At 36.6% G+C, this 21,551-nt stretch overlaps 1 protein-coding gene across 1 annotated transcript in view; it reads right to left on the bottom strand.

Moving 5' to 3' along the window:
* Positions 1-21,551, bottom strand: part of KHDRBS2 (KH RNA binding domain containing, signal transduction associated 2) — a 314,809-nt gene that overhangs the window by 202,097 nt on the left and 91,161 nt on the right. The window contains exon 3 of the mRNA XM_058801729.1: positions 7,031-7,147. Within this exon, the coding sequence (XP_058657712.1) occupies positions 7,031-7,147 (117 nt within the window). The remainder of the gene's footprint in view (positions 1-7,030; positions 7,148-21,551) is intronic.

Raw genomic sequence — 21,551 nt, 5'->3', positions numbered from 1 at the left:
CCATCTAGAAAGACTCTGACTGAATAGACATATTCTCTTTGTGCAAGAGGGAGGATAAATTACTGAAAGCACTCAGTTTACTGTGGTATCAAAATATAGAAATTTAGTTAAAAGAATGTGGCTGAGAAGCAGAAAAGAAAATTTGCTTTTTTCAAGGTGTTGCACTCTGGGTAACACAGAATTGTCTGAAAAAAGGAGAAGAAGCAATTTTCTGGAAACAAGCTGATTTGCACAAATCTCTGAAACATAAGAGGGGGCAGATGATGTGTGGACATAAGATACCTAGGAGAAGTAATGGAAAAAGCATTTTTCATTAATGTCTCATCCACTGGCTTCTCACAAATTGATTCTATAGGCAATCGTAAGTTCAGATGGAAGAATAGTTTCAAGAAAAATAAAGAAGAAAGTCAAAGGAATGAAAAGTATGTGCTGAGAAGATGGTGCATGAAAGCTTGCCAAGGACTGGCAAGCCTGGAGACAACTGGTGCTGGTGATTGAGCACACATTGTGTCTGTGTGAGTCTGGAACTCAGCCTGCGTCCAAGATAACTGCTCTATGCTGATGAAGACTATGGGGTCACATATGCTGCCAATGAAACAGAGGATCCTCTGACAGACTTTCTGAATACCTACCTGCCAGTAAAGCCCTCTATTTTCTTAGTACATAGTTAGAGTTGTCTTCCCAAATGTTGCTCTAACCAGGTAATTGTGAGACTGTAGTTCAGATGGGAGACTCAATAAGATTAATAGCTTCTGAGAATAATATTCGCCTTTAGCAAAAACCTAAACAACTGCAATACCTAACAGAATAAATAAAAGTTTATAGAATAAAAACTATTCTAAGAAATATTGGTTGTGATCTCTATCTACCATAAATTGCCTCCCCTATCAGGGGAAAAAACGATTTTACAACTCACGAGGGGTGATACACAGAGGTATTTTCCAAGAAACTGGGGTGGTTGAGCACCTGGAAGTTGTAGAATACAAGTAAGATTGGAGGAAACAGTGATAAAGATGCTCTCTTCTTTTAATCTGTGCCTGCCAACACATTTATGTTTTCTCTGTATCACGAGAAAGTATTTTATTTAGAATTTTTTTTCAAGAAAAAACCTAGCTTTAAATTGTGAAAGCCTTTGGCACCTTTTGACATGCTCTCTTAAAGGAAAAATGGAGAGAATGAAGATTACAGTAGGATTTAAAGAGTTAACATCCTGTTGCCATTTTGGTCCTTGAAGATTTCAGTTTCAAAAGATGGGGTGGTCTGCTTTTTGTTTGTTTCCGCTCCCTTGCATTTTTCTTTGTTGCTGGTTGTTTGTTATGGTCCCTATAGCCCCACAGCCGTTCATACCAGGAAGCTGAAGGTTTTAAGGAAGACAATAAAACTGTGCTGCAGCAGAAGCAGTGTGCTCTTGTAACTTTGGCTCACATCTCGAAGGCAAGCTGAGGGCCCAGTCCTGCTCTTGGTCAAAAACCTGTTTGTGGGGTGAAATGTCTGTAAGCTGCAAGGTGCTGTGTCTGTAGACATAAAAACACAAAGTCTTTATGACTTTTAAACACAAAAAAGGAAAACCTAACTGAAAAATATAAAATGGGTGAGCAGCAATTAATGATTTAAAACTGCTATTGATGCTCCTAGCTGTGAGCTAGTTTTCTAAATTAAATGCCACTCATTGATCTGTTTCCCCTAGAGATTTTCCAGCTGAATATGATAAAAGAAGTACTTCAAGGGAACAGAAATACTTGCCTAAGAAATTAAAATTTCAGAGATTTTGCACAAAGTCCAAATCAAAATTCCCAGCAGACTGGAAGTAAATCTAAAGGTTATATTTTAAAAAACTAAATTGAATTCTTATAGGGATTCCCAAATTTCTACCTCCAACTCTAAGAGCAGAAACTCCTGGAAACACACTGAGCTAAACTATCATTGCCATAAGCCATAGGAAGAAACTAACAGGCACAGGTGGAGGGGCACCAGTGTAAAATGTAGTGCAACAGACCACTAGGTGATTTTTGGTTGGTTTTGGTTTGTTTTTGTTTTTTTTTTTTTTTTTGGGTTTTTTTTGTTTTTTTTTTTAACTTTCTAAAGTCTTTTGTAACTTCCTATTCTTGTTGAGAAGGCTGACACTCTCACTTGGAAAAAATATTGCATATGCACCTATACTGCATGACCTTAAACATTTTGACAGGTAGTGACACTCAAAAGCTTTTAAAACTCTGGACACCAAAGACAACACTTTTGATCTCACATTTCAGTGAAGCAATAGCATTGGGGAAGAATATAATGCAATTCTTGGACCACAACATTCTATAGACAAAACCTGGTACATTTTTCTTCTCTTTTGGCTATCAGACCATTAATTTATAACTTTTTTGAAAAAACAATGAAGTCAAGAGAATCCTATTAAAGGACTAGCTTTCCTCTATTGGAACACTATGCCCATGGTAGTCATGACCTAATGAAAAAACGCATTGTGCTTCAAACCAAAAACCTATTGGGCATTATTCGCATTACACACGGACTTAATCCTGTAAGATATTGAAACAGTTATTTAAAGGTTGCAGGACTGATCTCACAGCACTTAGAATTTGCAGGGAAGAGACCAGTGCACACTGCAACTATGGCATATTTTCAAAACCTTTTTTAAGGCAATCACATAACACAGCTGTTAAAAACCACTCTAAAGCAAACATGCTAATAATTGCATCTCGGTAGCTTCCCTGTGTGCTCATTTCAGATCTTTTTAATTGCAAACAAGCTCTTAATGCTAGGTTTTTTTTATAAAGAAAAGGTAATGAAACAAATTCTGTTTAACAGGGAAAGCTGTTGTCCAGTGACAGTGGACCTTATTTGGAAAGCACTTGACCCACAGATTAAAGAAAGGCACATAGCTAGACTTCAATTATCTCCTCTTTCCTGAAGAACTAGTTTTAACAAAAACCCCAACTTGAAGAAGGCAGCAGTTAAAAGTGCTCAGTAGCTGATAAAACACTGAATCACATAAAAGTAGTTTATGAGGTTTTTCAAAGCTGCAGTGCAACTTTGTTCTCTAAGTTTTCATGTTTTATAGGAAGACAATATGAATCTTGAAAAACAGAATCCTTTCTATAGCCAGGACAAATGACACAACTAAGTGCAAGTTTAAGGTATGAGAGAAATGGGTTATAAACAGATAATCTGTAGAATAGGAAATGGTGTTGACAGGATTTCTCTAGGTAAAAAAGTTTTAAATTGGAATGGCAATTATATTTCTGTTGCCATTGAGTTATTAATGGCTAAAGGAAGGCAGCATTGACTCCATGCTCAGAAGGGATAAAGCGAGCTTTATTAGGAACTACACATATTTTATAGACAGGATCTTTCACCCAGAACCTGACTGGTTCTTAAACAGCACCCTTCACACCACTGGTTAATTCGGAACAACAACTTTTTAAAATATCTTTCCATAAACATCACATACCAACATTCCACATGTTCACAAACACCAGGCGCAGAGATTAAGATAAGAATTGTTTTAATTCTTTCTCTGAGCATTCTCCCAACTTTCCCCAGGATGATGCCAGGGAAGGTTTCTCTCTCTGTCAGCATCCACATACATCAGTCTGCAGAAGATTTCATGCAAACACTGTGACTTACATTTTCCTTCATGTGTGTCTGACAGCTCATGTGGTGCAGTAAAAGTCAATGTTTTAGCTTTTTTAAATCTAATAAATAACCTTGTTATCAGGACACAAATTTCCAAATTCTACTCCATGTAAGTAAAACGTGGTTCAAAAATATGTTTGGAGCAAAGACAATGTGACCTCCTTTAGTTTAAATAACTGATCAGTCTTCCAGATGTCTTGCAGGCGATAAACAATGAGTTTTCAGGAAAAGATATGTAGGCTAAAAAACTATTTTTCTTTTTTTTTCAACAAAATGAAAAGTAACCAAAAATCTTTTTTTGTCTAACACCTAATATATTACTAAATCAAAATTAAAACATTCTATTGTTCTTAGGTTATTCAGCTCTTCCAAACAGACTCCTTTAGGTCACTTTTAAAATAAAAATGTTCTTAAAAATAGAAACAAACTGCTGATGCAGTTATACTTGAGCATCTCTTCAGTAACATCTAACATAACTTTATGTGACATACATTAGCTCTGTGGTGCCTTGTGCACAATTGGAGCTGTTCATAATACACATTTTAGGTAAGTTGCATTGCCTTTTCAAATTAATCTATCCTGTTCCCACACTGTAGGCACAGCAGATACTCAGAAATCTCAAGTCACTCTCAACAAATGTTCCTTGTTGCTCTGAAAGGAAACAGCCTAAAATCTTTAGCCTCTAAAATTTACCCACAGGTTTCTTTAAAGAAGATAAGGAAATTCTGAGGAATAGACATACCTCTGTTCATATAATCTGCTTCTCAGACACAGAAACTCCCCCTCTGTATGACCAAAATTACTGACTATAGCCAGAGCAGCTCATTGTTGAGCCAAAAACTTCCCTGTTGTCATTTTGGCACTAAAAAACCTCACATCAGCAGATCAGTTCTTTTTGAAGATTTAAGTATCTAGGTATCAAGGGCATAAATTTACTCAGCACTTTTCAGCAGAAATTCTGTTTCTGCTTCTCTGCTGCAACTCAGCACGCAGCGGCAGCAGACGGGAGGGGAAAAGCACACATGCCTGCAGTCTGTCTAGAAACTGCTATGGCTCATGGCATAATATAGACAGCTTTAAGGAAATTCTAGTTTCTAGAGAGAAATTACATCGATTTTTCTTGAATACTCCTGCAAAACAAAGATCTATCAGCCAATATACATAAACTGATTTCTTTTATGGTTCAAAAAACCCATAAAAAGCCTCCAGACTTTGGTAATTTGTATTTAAATTAGTAAAAAAGTACTGCATAAATGATACTAGTGCACTTGTTTTTTGACAAGAAAACTGTTTTAACCAGAGCAAGTTGTACTTTCCTTAGCAATGTGGCAATTCACACCATTATTTATGCTCACAGTCAAACACATTTTCTTTACATTTTATCAGTATCTCAAACTAGAACAGCCTCTCCGAAATGCTAATTGTAACTATTACCCATCCCATGATTATTCTCACACTCTTTTGCAAGGAACTGGTAACATTGATGTACATGGATGAGAAAATTCCTGCCTCTCACTGCAATTGCACAGGGATTTTGTTTACTTTTGAGTCAGTAATGTCTAAATTGGATTAAGATAAATTGCTTATGAGCCTTTCTCTACAGAAACTGCTTTCAGCACTGCTATATTTAATGCCAGTTTACACTAGAACTTCATTTTTTTACACCAGTCTCATATGAATGAGTCTCCATGAAGCTCATACTCAATTTCAGATTATTCTTAAGGACTACAAACCTTTAGAAGACATACTCAAATTTTGCCGACATACTCATGGAGTGAACATAGTACCCGGCACGCTGGCACTGTTCATTATGGTCAGACAAAAATCAAATTATATGATCAGAAGAGTGACCAATCTAAAAATCAGAAGTCTTAATCTGTCTAATAATGTGTTTAAACTTGTTTACACTCCCCTGTCTGGGCAATTGATGCTCTCAGCAATAATAATCTGAGTGGGTGGCTGAAAATGAAGTGACTGGGCCTCAGATGTAGCACTGATGCAAATGACTGCAGTTTAGCAGGACACACATTCTTTCATCTAGGGCAATATTTATGATTCCAGAAGTTAGACATAAGTAATTAAAATATTTTACCTGTCAATACTTGGAAATAAAATCAGTAGTGTTTTCAACATGTATTATCTTATAATCATAACTGAAGGGTCACTAAATGTCTGACTAAAATGTCATAAAGAAAACTCTGAAAATTAAATATTATCTGTTTGTGGATTTTTTTTTTTTTAATATTGCAATTGCAGACTTCATAATGTCTATGTGATTGCTGATACACATTACCAAGTCCAAATAATGCCAACCAAAAAATCCTGATTGGTCTTTCCTTTCAACATATTATTACTTTCATAATTTTAGCTACTGAGATTAATGACAGAGGTGACAGAAAGGAAAGAAGAATAATGCACAACATTGCTAGAGGCTATATACAGTTAAAATATAGTGAAATTAACAGTTAAAATATAGTGACATTAGGAGTCATTATTTCAGTGTTGACCATAATACTGCTATTCCATAGATTCTAAAAGACATCACAATGCAATCAGTACTTGTTCTTTGGGTAAAATATACATGAAAGCTTCCTTAATGACCTGGTTTTAGCTGGGATAGGATTAGTTTTCTTCCTAATAAATGGCACCCTGTTGTGTTTGGGATTTAGTATGACAATAATATTGATAAGACATGAATGTTTGGGTTGTTGTTTTGTAGTGCTTACCCCAATCCAAGGACTTGGAAGCAAAGCCAGGACAGTTGACCCAAACTGGCCAGAGGGATATTCCAAACCACAGAGCATCATGCTCAGTTTACAAACTGGGGGGGAAACTGAGGAGGAGTAGCACGTACTTGCAAGTAATTACTTAGGGGCATTGACCAGGCTGTGATTCCCAACATTTTTTTTTTCTTTATCTATGGTGCATTTTTACACACACTTAAGCCAAATGTCTAATTTTTTATCTTCTCCTATCTTCTTCCCTGAATAAATATTCATCATTAAAAAAAAATCTCTAAAGAAACAGAAAACAAAAGAGAAAACTCATTTATGTACACCAATACTAAAGCAGTAATATATACAAGCTGCACTTTCACAGGAGAAAAAGACTTTTCTCAGAACAAATGAACATGGTTTCTCTTTTAGGTGAATTACTTAAATAACAGTGATACTATAGCAATTGTGAAGGTCTAAGCAAGGTTGGCGTAACAAGAAAAAGAATATATTTAAACAAATTATGTAACTTGAAAAAAACAAACTAGCCTTGGAGTCAAGAGTCTATTATAGGCCTTTTAATTGAGTCATTAATAAACAGACAGGCAATCTAAGTGTAACACCTAAAACAACATATGTTTCAAGTAACTGCAACCAGAATACCGACACAGTACCTTAGCTTTATCCCTCATGGATCCTTTTCCCAGGATGGACATTTTTGCACCTGTTTCTTCTTGTAACCTCTTTAAAGAGTTTCCTCTTGGTCCAAGCAATTTCCCAACGAAATTGAACTAGAATGAAAATAAGAGAACTCTTTTAGACCCACAGGTACTTTTCCAAAAACTTAATAAACATGATGACTAAACAAGAAAATTTTACTTTCCTTTTAAAGAAATACTCCTACCTAGCTTTGAGCCTAATTGACAAAGATACAAGACTGGAGAACCAAGATATTCATTCATGTAGTGTGAAAGACTGTAAAAGCATTCATGGTTTATTTGAACCCTGGGTGGCTCCTCTCTAGGACTGACAGGCCAGTGGCTGCTAGGTTTAGTGAATTGCTAAACAAGGTATTTGCTCATGAGATGGTACTGGTGAAACTCAGAGAATGCCTCGGTTCTTTCCCAAGTTAGCCAGCTTTACTTGCAAGTAATATATCCTGCAAAGTTAGAGCTTTAGATAGATTTTTAGGATTTGATGCTTCACACATTGACTTGAAAGTAAGTGCTGTTTTGTGTACTGGCTTCAAATACCTGTTTTGCCAGCACCAGAACAAATGACAATCAACGGATCGTGGTAGATATTCAAGGACATTTTCTAAAATGAACACAGCTTTGTCTGCCACACTGCTAATATTCCTAAACACTGCACACTTCACATACAGCAGTTTTTTCTGGAGAAATGTCTACTGGAAAATCAGGAGACAGAGCAATAAATAAATGAGGTGTTAATATCATGTCCACACAAAGCAGCAAAAAGGGAGGAGTCTATTAATTTGTTTATTCTGTAATCAATAGTCTCTTCTTTTTTTTTTTTTTTATTCTTTTAAAAATGCTATGGTATGTGGTCTTCAGAAGCTGACTGGACATCATCAGCACTTGCTTAAGATGTTTTAGAATTATGTTCAAGTCTGAACAGACAGTATTCTGGTCTAGCTTTCAACAAAGAATAAGCTCCACCAAAGTAAGAGGAATGTCATTGTATCAGCACTTCCTTGGTTTTGTTTCAGAGAAAAAGAATATGACGTTAAGAAATATCAATCATGAAAATTTGTCGCTGTCAAAAATACACAAAAGTCTCCAATGATGTTATAATATAGATTGTTTTGCACTACATTCTGTTTTAAAAATGAAAATATGTGGAAATATTCTTGTTTTCACTTTAACCAGCAAGAATGTAACATAAATGCATCAGCCATATTAATAACACCCGAACTCTGAATCACGCCAGATGCTCCAAATCTCAAGCTCGCTTTTAGTCCAGTGTCTTAATTAAAAATAAATTTTAACTTCCTTCAAATAGTGGTTAAGCTATCTAAGAAAACAGTATGTAATCACAGGGAAAATAAATATGTACAGTAAAATCTACTGCCACCTAAACCAAAAGATAATGTACCCATGGGGGAAGTAGTAAGTGGTAAGATTTTCAGGAAAATTTAGCATGATTTGAAGCTCCAAAATCAGTTTTTTCAGTTTTTTGGTGTGTTTTTACTTTTTTCCAACTCTACCTGTTGATTTAATAAAAGGTATCAGCTCTTAAAATAGGGTAGGATTTCAAGTCAATGTCCCAGTCAATGTATCAACAATCCTATTATTTCAAACTGTTGCCAGCCTCTTCCAGGGAAAACCTAGCCTGGAAGAAGTTGCTGGCTTCCAATTGATTATTCAATTTTGCATGAAAATAAACCAAACGAGGAAGAAATGGCTAGAACTGAACTTTAATACTAGATAGTAGACTTAATCTATTGATAGAAATAAGATTTCAAAAATCACCCATTTATATACATGTATGTAAAGTTTATTAGGGATGGCTGAGCAAACAGCAGAGCTTTTGTTTCTCTGCAAGGTCCCTCTTACCTGCAGACAGGAGAGTGTCACAAGTTTCACCACCAAATCTTTTGTGACACTTACAGATCATCAATCAGACAAGAACCATGTCCTGCTGAGTCCTTTCAGTGTTTCTTAGTATTAAAAAAAGCCACCCCTTCAAAGGTGAAAGAACTGTAACATTATGTAACTTTGGAGGAAACTATGAGAAGGCCAACCAAAGCTTGACTACATTTGTTCTCTGAATGGAATAAAACTATTAAATTACACTCTGTGAAGATTTATGTTGACCATTTACATTTAAGCACTTCATAAACTGTATAATCATTACCTTGACATATTGCTGCAAAGGAGCAGTATGGCCAGCATAGACCATGTTATGTGCTAAGTGGATTTTAATCACTTCACAGGAAATAAGTGGCTGGGGATTTTAATTCTATTGATTATGTAGCAGACAGACACCAGACAGACATCCACTATCTACAAAATATGTATGAGGAAGGAAACAGTTATTTACAACAAAAAAACTGATTTGCTTTAAGTTTGGTTTTGTCTAAAATTGCAGAAAAGCCACGGCACTCCATCTGTCATCCTACTGTTACTATAATCCCAAAATTGCCCAAGGTCTGAAAGTACTGGTAGAGTAACTTTGACTCAATAACTTGTGAAAAATTACATACTTTATGTTCACATATAGGTAAAAGAAGCACATAGGAAAGAGGATGTTCAGTGAACAGCCAGAAATGTAGAAATCTGAAACACAACTTCATTTCTCTCTTCCTTTTTTTTTTTTTTTTTTTTTTTTTTTAATGAAGATATGCTGAGCAGAACCAATTTTAATACTGGAAAGTTTAGGCTCCAGTTACAGCCACATGCGCACACACACAACCTGAGCACAGAGACAGTGAAGGAAAATGTGGAAACTCAGGCACCTGGACCTCATATAATGGTGAGCCTTGCCCACAAACACACATTCCTGGTACAGCAGCTGTAACTGTAAATCTTATTCTGCAATCTCAGATCCAATCAAATTCTGCCATGTGTACAGATTTTCTACAAATAATAGTAGCTCTAACTCTCTGGGATAATATCTGGTCATATTAGGAGAGGACAGCTAAGAAATGCTGACATATAGAAGAGAGAGTATTAAAAGAAAGCTTTCACTGCTGGGGAGCAAACAAACTTCCATTTGAAAAATATTTTAGTGTTTCTAGATGTTCCTAGAGGTGGCTTAACTTTTCAATCATGTTTATGAACATGATAAACAAACTAGGCTTTCTAGCTTGCAGAAACCCTTCCTGGTTTATGGCAGAGATATTTTATATTATTTTCTTGGATTTTTTTATCATTTGTCTGGGGGAGATGATGCATGTTTTCAGGGGAAAATGATCAGGTGAAAGCAGAGGATGCAGAGGATGCTTTACTTATAATCAAATGCATGATGTTTCGTGTATCAACAACTGTGGAATAAACCTTCTCCTCCGCAAAATAAAACCTGACAGAGAATACAGCTCAATAGATCTTTCCTTTATCTACAGCCAGTATCTCCAAAATCTTCCCCAACCAATATATACACAGAGTTTCCAGAGATTTATCTGCATCCTGATTACTTTCACACTTCACACAAGCAATCAGACAGTAAAGTGCTCAAAGCCAAAACTCTGGCTCTCCAGTTTTCATCAAAAGTTTTTGTTCCAACAACCTCAAGAAACATACCACAGGTATAACAAATCTAAGGGATAGTTTATAGCATCAGCATTCAAGCCTCAAGCTAAGTACAATGACTGGTAGAAAATGCATGTTTACATTTAGAAGATTATTTGTTGCCCTAACTGATGCAGCCTGAATACATTTCTACTAGAACTGTAGCACTTCTTACTTTATAAGATCTAATTTAATAGGGTTTTACAACCAGAATAAAGGAATATGCTTACCATTCAAAAAACATGTTTGTGTCAGTGACTGTTTCTATTTTATGCACAGATCAGTGTTCAGAACAGTAACAAAAGCTAGATAAATAACGAATGGGTAAGACAAATGTTTCCAACTGTAAGATAATGCAGAACAAAGCCCTGAACTGGGAGAAGAAATTAATTTCTTCTAGAAGCAGCAAACCAAAAATAGCCCTGGCTTAACAACATGAAACACGTTTATTATTTCTCAGTGTTTTCTTCACCATTGCTATCAGTTCCTTTGTGGAGAGACAAAGTATATTCCATTTTCAGAGCTACTTATCCTCATGAAATCCTGTCCTTATTCATGGAGAGCAGGATGGGGGTAAGGGTGGGGAAGAATCTTTCTAAATTCCACCCTGTTCTGAGGAAAAGTGGAGAAGACAAAGACAGCCACGCCTTAATAAAACCTTACTATTTGGGACCTGCCTATAATAAAGGTCCTGTTCTAGGACTTCTGACAGCTCATTTAATTTAGAAAAGCATTTATTTTAAAAGTATCTCATATCCCTTTTGATATGCACAAGGGACTTCATGTTAAGGAAGTACTGGACTACTACGAACACAAATTTTATTTTTCTCAGCATTTTGTAAGCACTGTATTACAATGCCTGTAATAATGCTTTAACTTTTGGTCAGCCCTGAATTGGTCAGGCATTTGGACTGAGCATTATAGGTCTTATCCTACTGGAACTATTCTACTGCGGGAAATGGAAAGATAGAAACTTCCACAGACATAAAAGGGTTTGATTTGCAACCTTGGAAGAAGCTTGGGTTGATGCAAAATTAAAGTACACAGAACTTAAGCAGAAAAATTATACACTTATGTTTCTATAGTTGTAAGTGAGCATATACTTTAAGTAAGTGATAAACTGCATTGATAAGATGATGAAGAGTTTATAATGTAGGCGTGTAATTGTATAGAATAATCTAAGAGTTCAGATGTTCTAATAGAAGCATATGTGTGTATGTGTGAGAGTAGCCCAGTGGATAAAAGTATCCACAGGGCAGTAGAAGTAAGTAAAGGTGATAGGTTAGAACAGCAAAATAAACTTTGTGGCAACTGTCCATTTGATTAGAAAGTTATATATTGTCTTGTAATGAAGAACTTGTGACCATTTTGAGCTATGGCTGACTGCTTGCTCTCTCAAACCTCACAGCCTCTGAGACCAATGTTTATCTGAGGAGCAATAAATCAATTTTAGCCCGACTGTGGTCCCATCCCTTCATTAAAAGTGGCGATAGTATTATTCTATTCTATTCTATTCTATTCTATTCTATTCTATTCTATTCTATTCTATTCTATTCCTCAGCAGATTCTGCAGAGTCCAGTTTGTCTCCCTTTATATGTAGCTGCTCACCCCATTCAATATCTAGTAGTTCTTGGCTTTAACAAAATGAACTTAGTGTTCCAGATAAGCATGCAACATATTTTTTTTTACTACAGCTATGTCATGTGATGCTTGCTGTCTCTTGTAAAAGAGCTTCTGAGACACCTGTTTGGTAGGACTGAACCTTGCAGGGCTCTACTTTAGCAGGGCATGTCAGGAGACAGCAAACACCAGAAGCAGAAGATGAACTGGAGATCTACTCCAAACAAAGTGTGCTACTGCTTTCTTATCCTTTTGTATCAGAGAAACGTCTCTGCAGCAGTCCCAGAACCAAAGGAGAAAAGGAGGAGAAAGCTGCCCTTTCCTACAGAGCTCCCTGGGTCTCATCTCTCTGTTAGACTTTGAACAATAACCCAGTGCCAGGCCACACACAGAAAAATTAAATTTCAAAGGCAAAATATAGCTTCTTGAAAACTCTAGGCCAAATTAATTTCAGGTTTAAATCAGTGGAACTGCTTCAAGAATAAATTAAATCTGATTAACAAAGTTAGAATTATTAAAGTTACTGTGACTAGAAGATTTACCTAAGAAATAAATGGGTTTTTATTACACCTTTTTTTATCTTGAGAAGTGCTGGGAACTTGTATTTATGGTGTGCTAGAAGAAGATGCTGCAATACTTGTCTGGCTATTTACTGGCTCATTGCAAGAATCTGAATCTACAGTGAAAATATATTTTTGGCATAACTCCATGAAACAGATGGTCAGCAACTCCAGACAAAAATCTTCCACGTAAAAGTCTACAGTGATATAGGAAAAATATCTCCTCACTTTTCACTTTTAGCAATTTTCTCTCAGAATTCTGGTAACAAGTTGAGGCATTCAAATAAAGCAATTTAAAAGAACCTTAAAATGAAAATAAATTTTACGATAAAAAGAAAAAATTGGTATCTGATATACCCTTATTCAGTTAAACTTTCGTAAGTCAGGAGAAACTGAATGGCTCTTTCTCTAATACATGCATTAGCGGTGTCATTTTTTAAAATCTGCTAATCTGTGAAACGCTCAAGCATTTTATTTTATGTGGTTCTGTTTTTAAACCTAAGGTGAGGTAATTAAGGAAAAGTCAAGGAACAAATTAAAGTTGTGCATCTATATTAAATCCTCAATTAACAAGTTGTTAATTGCAAAGGTTTTATTATTTAGTTGCAGAAGTATCCAGAGGGACTCATTGTACCAGGCACTGCACAGCCATGCAGGAAGACACGATCTTGACCCTACAGAGCTGTCAAATATGTTTAAAAAACCCAAACCAGACCTTACTGAATGTATGTAGCAACTATTGCTTATCTGGATTGTGAGGAAGTTACTGCTGAAACCACTGCTGTTAAAACCACCAGGCTCAGATATCAAAGAGGGTATTCATACTCAAAGTGCACCAGCACCAGCTTCCACTGGCAGAAAGACAACACCAGAGCCTGCTTTCTGCAACTCAGAAATGAGAAAGAGGATCCTAATGTTCAAGGCAAGGCGGGATGGGGTTCTCAGCAACCTGGTCTAGTGGAAGGTGGCCCTGCCCACAGCCAGGGTGACTGGAACCAGGCGATCTTTAAGGTCCCCTCCAACTCAAACGATTCTACAACTCTATGTCACACTTTGGCTTTTGTCTTTCTCCTGCAACCTGGATTATTGCACTGCTCTTCCTAAGGGTGTCCCAATTTGTCCAGCCCAGCTGGGGCAGTGGGGAAGGCCAAGGGCAAACAGGAATGGTTCTCAGGCTTCTTGAGCCTGGGCTAGGGAGAGATTAAAGATTTCAGCAAACTGGCCATCAGCCAGAGGTCCTGACTGATCCCAACCCACACCTCTAAAGGGTAAGGAAGTTCTTTGAAGGCTCACTGCTCCCTGCTGGGAAACTATGCAAGAAGAGCAGTATTTTTAAAAACTGCAGAGTATGCTGAGCTAAACATGACTTTCCCTTGTACTGGATTTGTATTTTATTGAATGAAGGGCAAGAGGATTCTTTAGGACACAAAGTTATCTGGCATTTAACATTCATTCTAGCCAAGCTTGAAGTAGTCAAATTTTACCACTTAGGGGAAAGTCAAATACAAAGTAAGTAATAATGAATTCCTGGAACTATGTGTCTAAGACTGGCTCATTTGGAAGACATTACCTAAAATGGTATTTATACAAATGCCAACAATTTAGGCTGCAGAAGTGCACCACTGAGCTTTTTCCAAAGTGCACAAAGAAGTTTATAATGAACATACTCACAGGTATGGAAATAGGTACTGAGACTACAACACTTAAAAGCACAATCGACATTTGGCTAATTGGGCTTATTACTCCCACAGATACACAATTTACCAGTCACAGTAATAAACACCATCTGCTCTTTGCTAACTGGCAGCAACCTAACAACTTCTTTCTAACTTGAAGAGTTTGTAATGTAAAAGAATATCTAAAGAAGTAGTAGTACAGTGGGATTTTAATGCACATCATCTTACTCTTACTGAACTGAATATGATTTCCTATTATGTGAAAGATTTCTCTTTGCCATATGATATATTTCCCAAGATAAGCTCTAAGTCAACAAGAAACAGGATAAGTTAGGGTTGAATACCCAACCATAAAAATAATATATCTTTCCCATGTATGTTATTGGACTACTCAAATGTAGCATAAAACACAAATTTCTGATCAGTCAAGGAAATATAACAGTTAATTTGGACCCACTGTGTTAATGGACTGATTTAACATACATGCATATAGTATCTAATTTTGTAGACATCACTGTATTAAATCAGAAATTGTTTATGTTAATATAATTGAAAACTCTGTTAGTCAACTTGATTTTGCCTTTTGCTAATAAAGTAATTATACTTACAACAGCATTTAAGTATCAATTTACATATACTGAGCATTATGCAAACAATTTTATTGTCAAGTCACATCCATAATCCAAGCAAAGCATTACTTTAAATCGACTGACATATGCAAACCACATAGCTCTGTGGAAATTAAAGAAGCCTATGAAAGCACAGCAAAATATTTTATGAAACTCTGGTTCCTTCACCTTCCCCTGCTGGATTTTCTACACTGCTTTTTTTTGTTCTTTGTTACTAAGGGCAAATTCAAGAAGATAATTTTTTTTTCTTCCTTCCATCTCATTACCTTCTACTATCATTAGAGAAGAAAACCAAGTATCCTTCAAGATTTTTTAATGAGGTATTGGCTGATCTGAGATGGTAATGCAAAGAAATAGTTGAAGAGGAGCAAAGCCCTTCCAAAATAACATTGACAAGGAGGAAAAAGTTAATACACTTAATTCAAGGACTCAAACTGATGCTGAGTTCTGTTCCCAAAGAGCACAGTAAGACATCTGTCTGATCTCTACTATAAATTCAGGTGAAAATGACACAAATTTAAGAGAATGGACATTGTGCTCTATTTGTCCATTCAGTCAGATGTGACAGGACAGAAATAAACTGGGACAAGGCAGGATAAATACCATTAAGTAAATTGCCATTGTTCATGAGCTGACTATCAAAAGACATCTCATGTAGCTATCTGTTCAAAGAGCAGATTGCACACTAACTGAAAATACTTTTTCTTCATTTTTTTTTCTCACAGTGATGAGCTTATGGAAGGAAAACAGCCAGCATTACCTCCATTATCTGGCAGAGAGCTTTCCATTGGTTTATATAGGTAACATACTGGGCCCAGAAAGAGCATGTCCATTCTCCAAACTGGAACTGCCCCAGCTTGCATTTTAACATGCAGACCAGGGGACCTGCAGAGCCTCCTCCTCCACAGTACACAAGGCTAAGTGCAATAGTAAAAATCAATGGAGCTGATACCTGATTTTACATTTCATTTAACTCTGCTGATTGCAACCCCAAATTTAAAATAAAGAGTAATTCCCCTGTAGTTTGATAGCAATGCAACAGATTTGCTAACTGTAAAGAATCAATCACTGTGCTAAACAAGGATACAACAAACAAGACTCTTTTCCCCCCATTATTTTTGGTTGTTGGAGAGGGTCCAAAGGAGGCCATGAAGAAGATCAGGGGACTGGAGCACCTCGCCTGTGAAGAGAGGGTGAGAGAGCTGGGGTTGGCCAAACTGGAGAAGAGAGGGCCCTGGGGAGGCCTCAGAGCAGCATTCCAGCTCCTGAAGGGACCCTACAAGAGAGATGGAGAGGGACTGTTTACACAGGCACAGAGTGACAGGACAAGGTGGAATGGCTTCAAAGGGAAAGAGGGTAGATTAAGATCAGATACAAGGAAGAAATTTTTCACTGTGAGACTGGTGAGGAACAGGTTGCCCAGAGAAGCTGTGGATGCCTCATCCCTGGCTGTGTTTGAAGCCAGGCTGGATGAGGCCCTGAGCAATCTGATCAAGTAAAATGTGTCCCTGCCCAGTAACCCAAACCATTCTCTGATCCCATCATTCTATGATTTGTAAATATTTATAATTTGCCAAGTTGAAAGCTCATAGCACAAGTTGAAAGCTCATAGCACTCTCTATTTGCAAATTAGAACATCTCTTCATTCTCTTTAAAAAAAAAACCAACACAGAAATCACAGGGTTTTATAGTATCTGAGTATCAAAAAAACCCAGAAACCTGAGACACATTTGTAATACTCTGCTGATGGCTTTCCTTTGCAAGCAACGTAAGTGTGCTTCAAACTTCATTCATGTAGCACAGAAAAAAGAACTTGCAGGACAACCAAGACATACAGCATGTGACAAATGAGATGGCAAGCATGAGCTGGAAGGCCTGAGTGCCTTTGAATAATGCAGGCTGTAACACCCAACAGTCTTGTCACTGCCATACAAAAATTCCTGGGTGAACAAAACTGTGGTTTGGATGCCCCTACCTGATAAAATATTAAATGATCTTCTGTTTTTTTCACTTGCACGTTTTTTTAAATTCTCACACCCCAGGCTCAGATATGATTCACACTTAAAATAATATTATAGAAGTAATATTGAATTCTCTAACACAAGATTTAGAAATGCCTCAGAGGTGTATTTCATAACCATCTGATTTTAACTTATATTTATTCATTCATAATTACCTTGCTTTTAGCACATCTACAACCTTCAAGAAGGATGAACATGTTTGTAAAATACATATTAAAGAGAGCCACCAATATGAAGGCAGTGAATATTTTCAATTCACCTTGTCAAGACAGGTCCCAAGCTCCAGCTTGTCAAGGGAGCTGGGAGTGCTCTCCTGGAAGGGCTGAAGTGACACAGCCATACCCAAATAACAGATTTGGTATCTAGGAAGATGATTCAGGCTTTGAAACACTTTCACAGTGGCATCTGACCACGCTGTGAGACTCATGTCTATGTACTGAATTTCAAGCACATCAGTCCCATTTCCACACCCTTCCCTGCCTGCAGCTGCCATTCACCTCCAGTTCAACTGCCTCATTCATTCATTCAATAACTGTGTGAACTTTGGGATCTCACACACAATTATATTTTAAAAAAGTCATAAATTCCAGGTCTGGAGCTCAATGTCTAGGTCTTGCAATGAACAGAAGAACAATTCTAGTTCTCTTGGGAATCTTCATCTTCCAGTACTTTTTCATATTTCTCCAGGAAATCACTGCATTCAAATATTACAAATGAGGAAATGTTTTGATTTGCAACCCCCAGCATTTATACTCCCTTTGTGCCTGCAAATGCAATAGCTACTGAAATGAACTAAAACAATGACAGCAAATATGTGACAAAACCATGTGAAACAAGAAGGAAAATTAACTTCCAACAGACACTGAGGGGAAATGTAAGTGCAAGTTTACGTGTAACATTACAGTTTGTGTAAATCTCAAAAGTGCTTTGAAGCTTTTTATTTGATAAAGACCATATATGTCTCAAACATTTAGATTATGGCAAAGTAGAGGAAGCAAACTGATATATTCTTAAAGGTAAAATCTAAAGATTTATTCCATGTGTAATCTACTGGCAATGTTTTCCCACTGCAAATTTATTTACAAAACAATTTTACTCCCATTAAAACTGAATACACCTGTAAATAATATTGCATCAAAGTAAGAACAAACCAGTGCACTTCAGCCTGCAGCAACAATGAAATCAATGGACAACTACTCACTCATGTAATCTTCTCCACTTAAACACTAAACAATGATGCTGACAACCAAGCAAATGCATCCTCACACTGACAGCACTATCCTCCAAAATCCCAAAGTGGTATATCTACTTACATCACAAGATTAATATGACAAACTGCTTTATAAGAAGATTATTTGTTCTAAAATCAGTGCATAACATCAAATTTCATGTAAAGCATTTAAATTCATAGAGATTTGCCTCAGATGAAAACTTTCACCCTTGCTTTGTCTTCTCTTACGCCATGTGGCATTCTGCATTTTTTGTAATTACAACAGAAAACGCCTACTACTGAGTCTATTGTAGAAGTGTAATTTCCAAACTAAGGTTTGTCAAATGTTTGTAGATGCAGAGTATGGGCATTACATGTTTAGTCATTCTAAGGCCTGTACATCACCCACTCAGAATAATGCAAGCAGCTGTCTCACTAATCTTTAGCAAATACAAAAGAAATTAACTCCATGCTTGCTAATAAACATGGATGCCCAAATCCTAAAGGGGCTTTCAGCTGATGAATTCCAGTGTCACAGCAGTCAAGCCTGGTGAGCCTAGAACTCCATATTCTCTCAGAAATGTGACAGAATGCTTATAAGCATGACATGGACAGAGAGCTGAACTGGTGGCTCTGACAAGTGCATCCCATATGTCTGTGATGATTCCAGAGACACACTAGTGGTAGCAATTTGCAGTCCTTGCATTAAAAAGAGAAACTGACAAGGGACACAGAACTTTCAGAGATGAAATTCTCAGCTCATTTGAGAGCTGAAAGCTGTGACCTGCATGGCAGCAGCCTTTGCCACATCCTCACTGTGGCATGGGCAGTCTCAGAGAGAAGGGGATGCTCTGGGGCAAAATCACAATCACAGCAGGAAGAACAGGGAGACACCTGGAACTGGGGCCATGTCCAGGATAGAAAGAGGCTGTACAAAAAAGAAAAGACCTCCTTTGAAGTAAAAGGGGTGGGTGTGCCTAAAGATCAAAGAGACGACATATGCAGTGTATGGAATTATATTTAACTCAATTATTAAATTCAAGAAAAAGATATTTTTTAAAATCAAACACTGTATTCAAATAAGGAAAACAAAAATTATCATAAACTATCAGCCTAAAAAAAACCAAAGTACAGTTTACACAAAGCAAGTAAAAGAAAACTTTGAGGAACAACTGGAAGAAGTATTAAAAAAGAAAAGAAAATAGTATTCAGAGATTTGGAAGCCAGACAGAGAGCTGGTAGGGCTAACAGATGTTCAGCTTATAAAAGGAGGATTCAAGAAAGATGAGGTCAGAACACAAAACTAAAATACCTTTTCTGCATCTGGGTTCATAGTGGAGGAAACTGTGACAGGTGGTTGGGAGGAAGACAGTGCAATAAAAATTTTCTAAGAAATTCCAGTTAAATTACTACAAGTCAGAATAAACAATGCATTTAGTGAACAAAAAAATAAATACATTAGATAGAGAAAGGGCTGAGAGGTGGCTATTTTAAAGGGAAATAATTTCTCAGGCATCTAGAGTGTTCTCTAAAGAACAAACTAACCTGAACTAGGTTAGAAAGTAAACTGATAACCAGATACCTGATTTCCAGAAGACCAGGATGACATGGTGTTAGAAGGAAGGACCTCTCACGGAAACAGAAAATGTGTTTAAACACTGGTGAAAATTTGTAGTAAATCATCAGTATTCACACTGGAATGAAGTAATTAGTTGAGTCTTTCAGAGATCCAGTAGGAGACTGAAGCCAGGGAAAGCAATGAACAGTGAGAAAACAGACTTTACTGATGATGCTAAGCTAAGCCAAGGTTCTGAAGGCTGGACTGGCTATAAAAAAACTACATCTTATGACACTTGGTGATAAAACTGCAGCCGCAATACCATGTAAATAAATGCAAAAACGTTAAAACATACTTCACCTTTACAAACAAAATGATTTGCTGATTCTAAGTCCTTGGAAATGGTATCAGGAAAAATAACAGCTCAGAGGGAAAACTGGAGACCCTTGCAAGGAGCACTCTCAGAACCAGCACAAGAAAGCTTTCTGCACAGGAATCCTCCTAATTTGAGTTTTAAGGATTGACCAGAAGAAACAACCCTGAGCTCAGGATAGCCTTGGCAAGTTGGGGTCATATTCTGGAGATGTGTCTCTGCACACTTTGACTCCACTCCATTTTGGTTTTAGTCACAGTTTCCAGTGTTGGTGACTGCTGGAAGAGCTAAACAACAGCATTAGTCATGCAGAAAATTGATTATAAGGTCATTTGCAATATTTTGCAAGAGTTTGAAACAGTCAGAGATAGTGAAGCAAGTATTGCCATCTTTTTATAGATCACGTGCTATGTTCATTCAGTGTTTTGTCACCAAAATACTATGCAAAACGTATTAGAAAAAAACAAAACAAAGCACTCCAGAATTTTGTTCATACTGTATTATACTGCAAAATTAATTACATTTTTATGCAAATTTTTATTTTGAGATACAATATTATACTCTAAAACTTTAGGCACATGTAATTCTTGTATTTTAGTTTGAATATAATGACTAAAATTTATTAGAAATATATTTTTGAAGTACACCTTCATCTAAATATTAAGCTGTAAAGATGCACTTGTGGCAGCACTCTGGAGTCATACCTAGAGAGTCTGTTCAGATGCACGGACAGCAATTTATAACAGTGATGGCAATTAAATAAATTATATTCTTAATTTAAATAAATTATCATCCCTGAAAAATTAACTACAATCCATCTATGGTGGCAAGTTTTCATCTCCTATTCAGGAAGAGGTATCAACTCTTTTTTATGCTTTTTTTTTTCATCCAGACAGAACATGACAAATAAATAAATTCCTTGAGATTCTTCATACTGCAACATATAAAAATAAGATGAAGCCCTAATCCTATTCCTCTACTTGTCCAGCAATTTTCACATTTTTAGGACTAAGAAATGGATGCAATGTAATTAATAAGGATGTCACAGAATTATTGCTCAACACTGGTTCTCATACAACTCACACTTGGTCTGCTTCAGATGGCAAAGCACAAGGAGAGTGAAGAATGGGGTTCTCTCTGTTTTTTCCTATTGATTTACTAAAACCACAGTGATTAATTATCTGATGTGTACTTTATAAGAATTAATCTAAAAAAGGTTATTATTCATCTCTTGCAACCTTGATTTTAAAAGACAGCACTTTATAGCCTTTCAGTGTAGATTCAGACCTAGTAGCTA

Source organism: Ammospiza caudacuta, chromosome 3, assembly GCF_027887145.1.
Source record: "Ammospiza caudacuta isolate bAmmCau1 chromosome 3, bAmmCau1.pri, whole genome shotgun sequence".
Lineage (NCBI taxonomy): Eukaryota > Metazoa > Chordata > Aves > Passeriformes > Passerellidae > Ammospiza > Ammospiza caudacuta.
The sequence above is the reverse complement of the archived record's forward strand: the minus strand, read 5'-3'. Positions and strand labels throughout refer to the sequence as shown.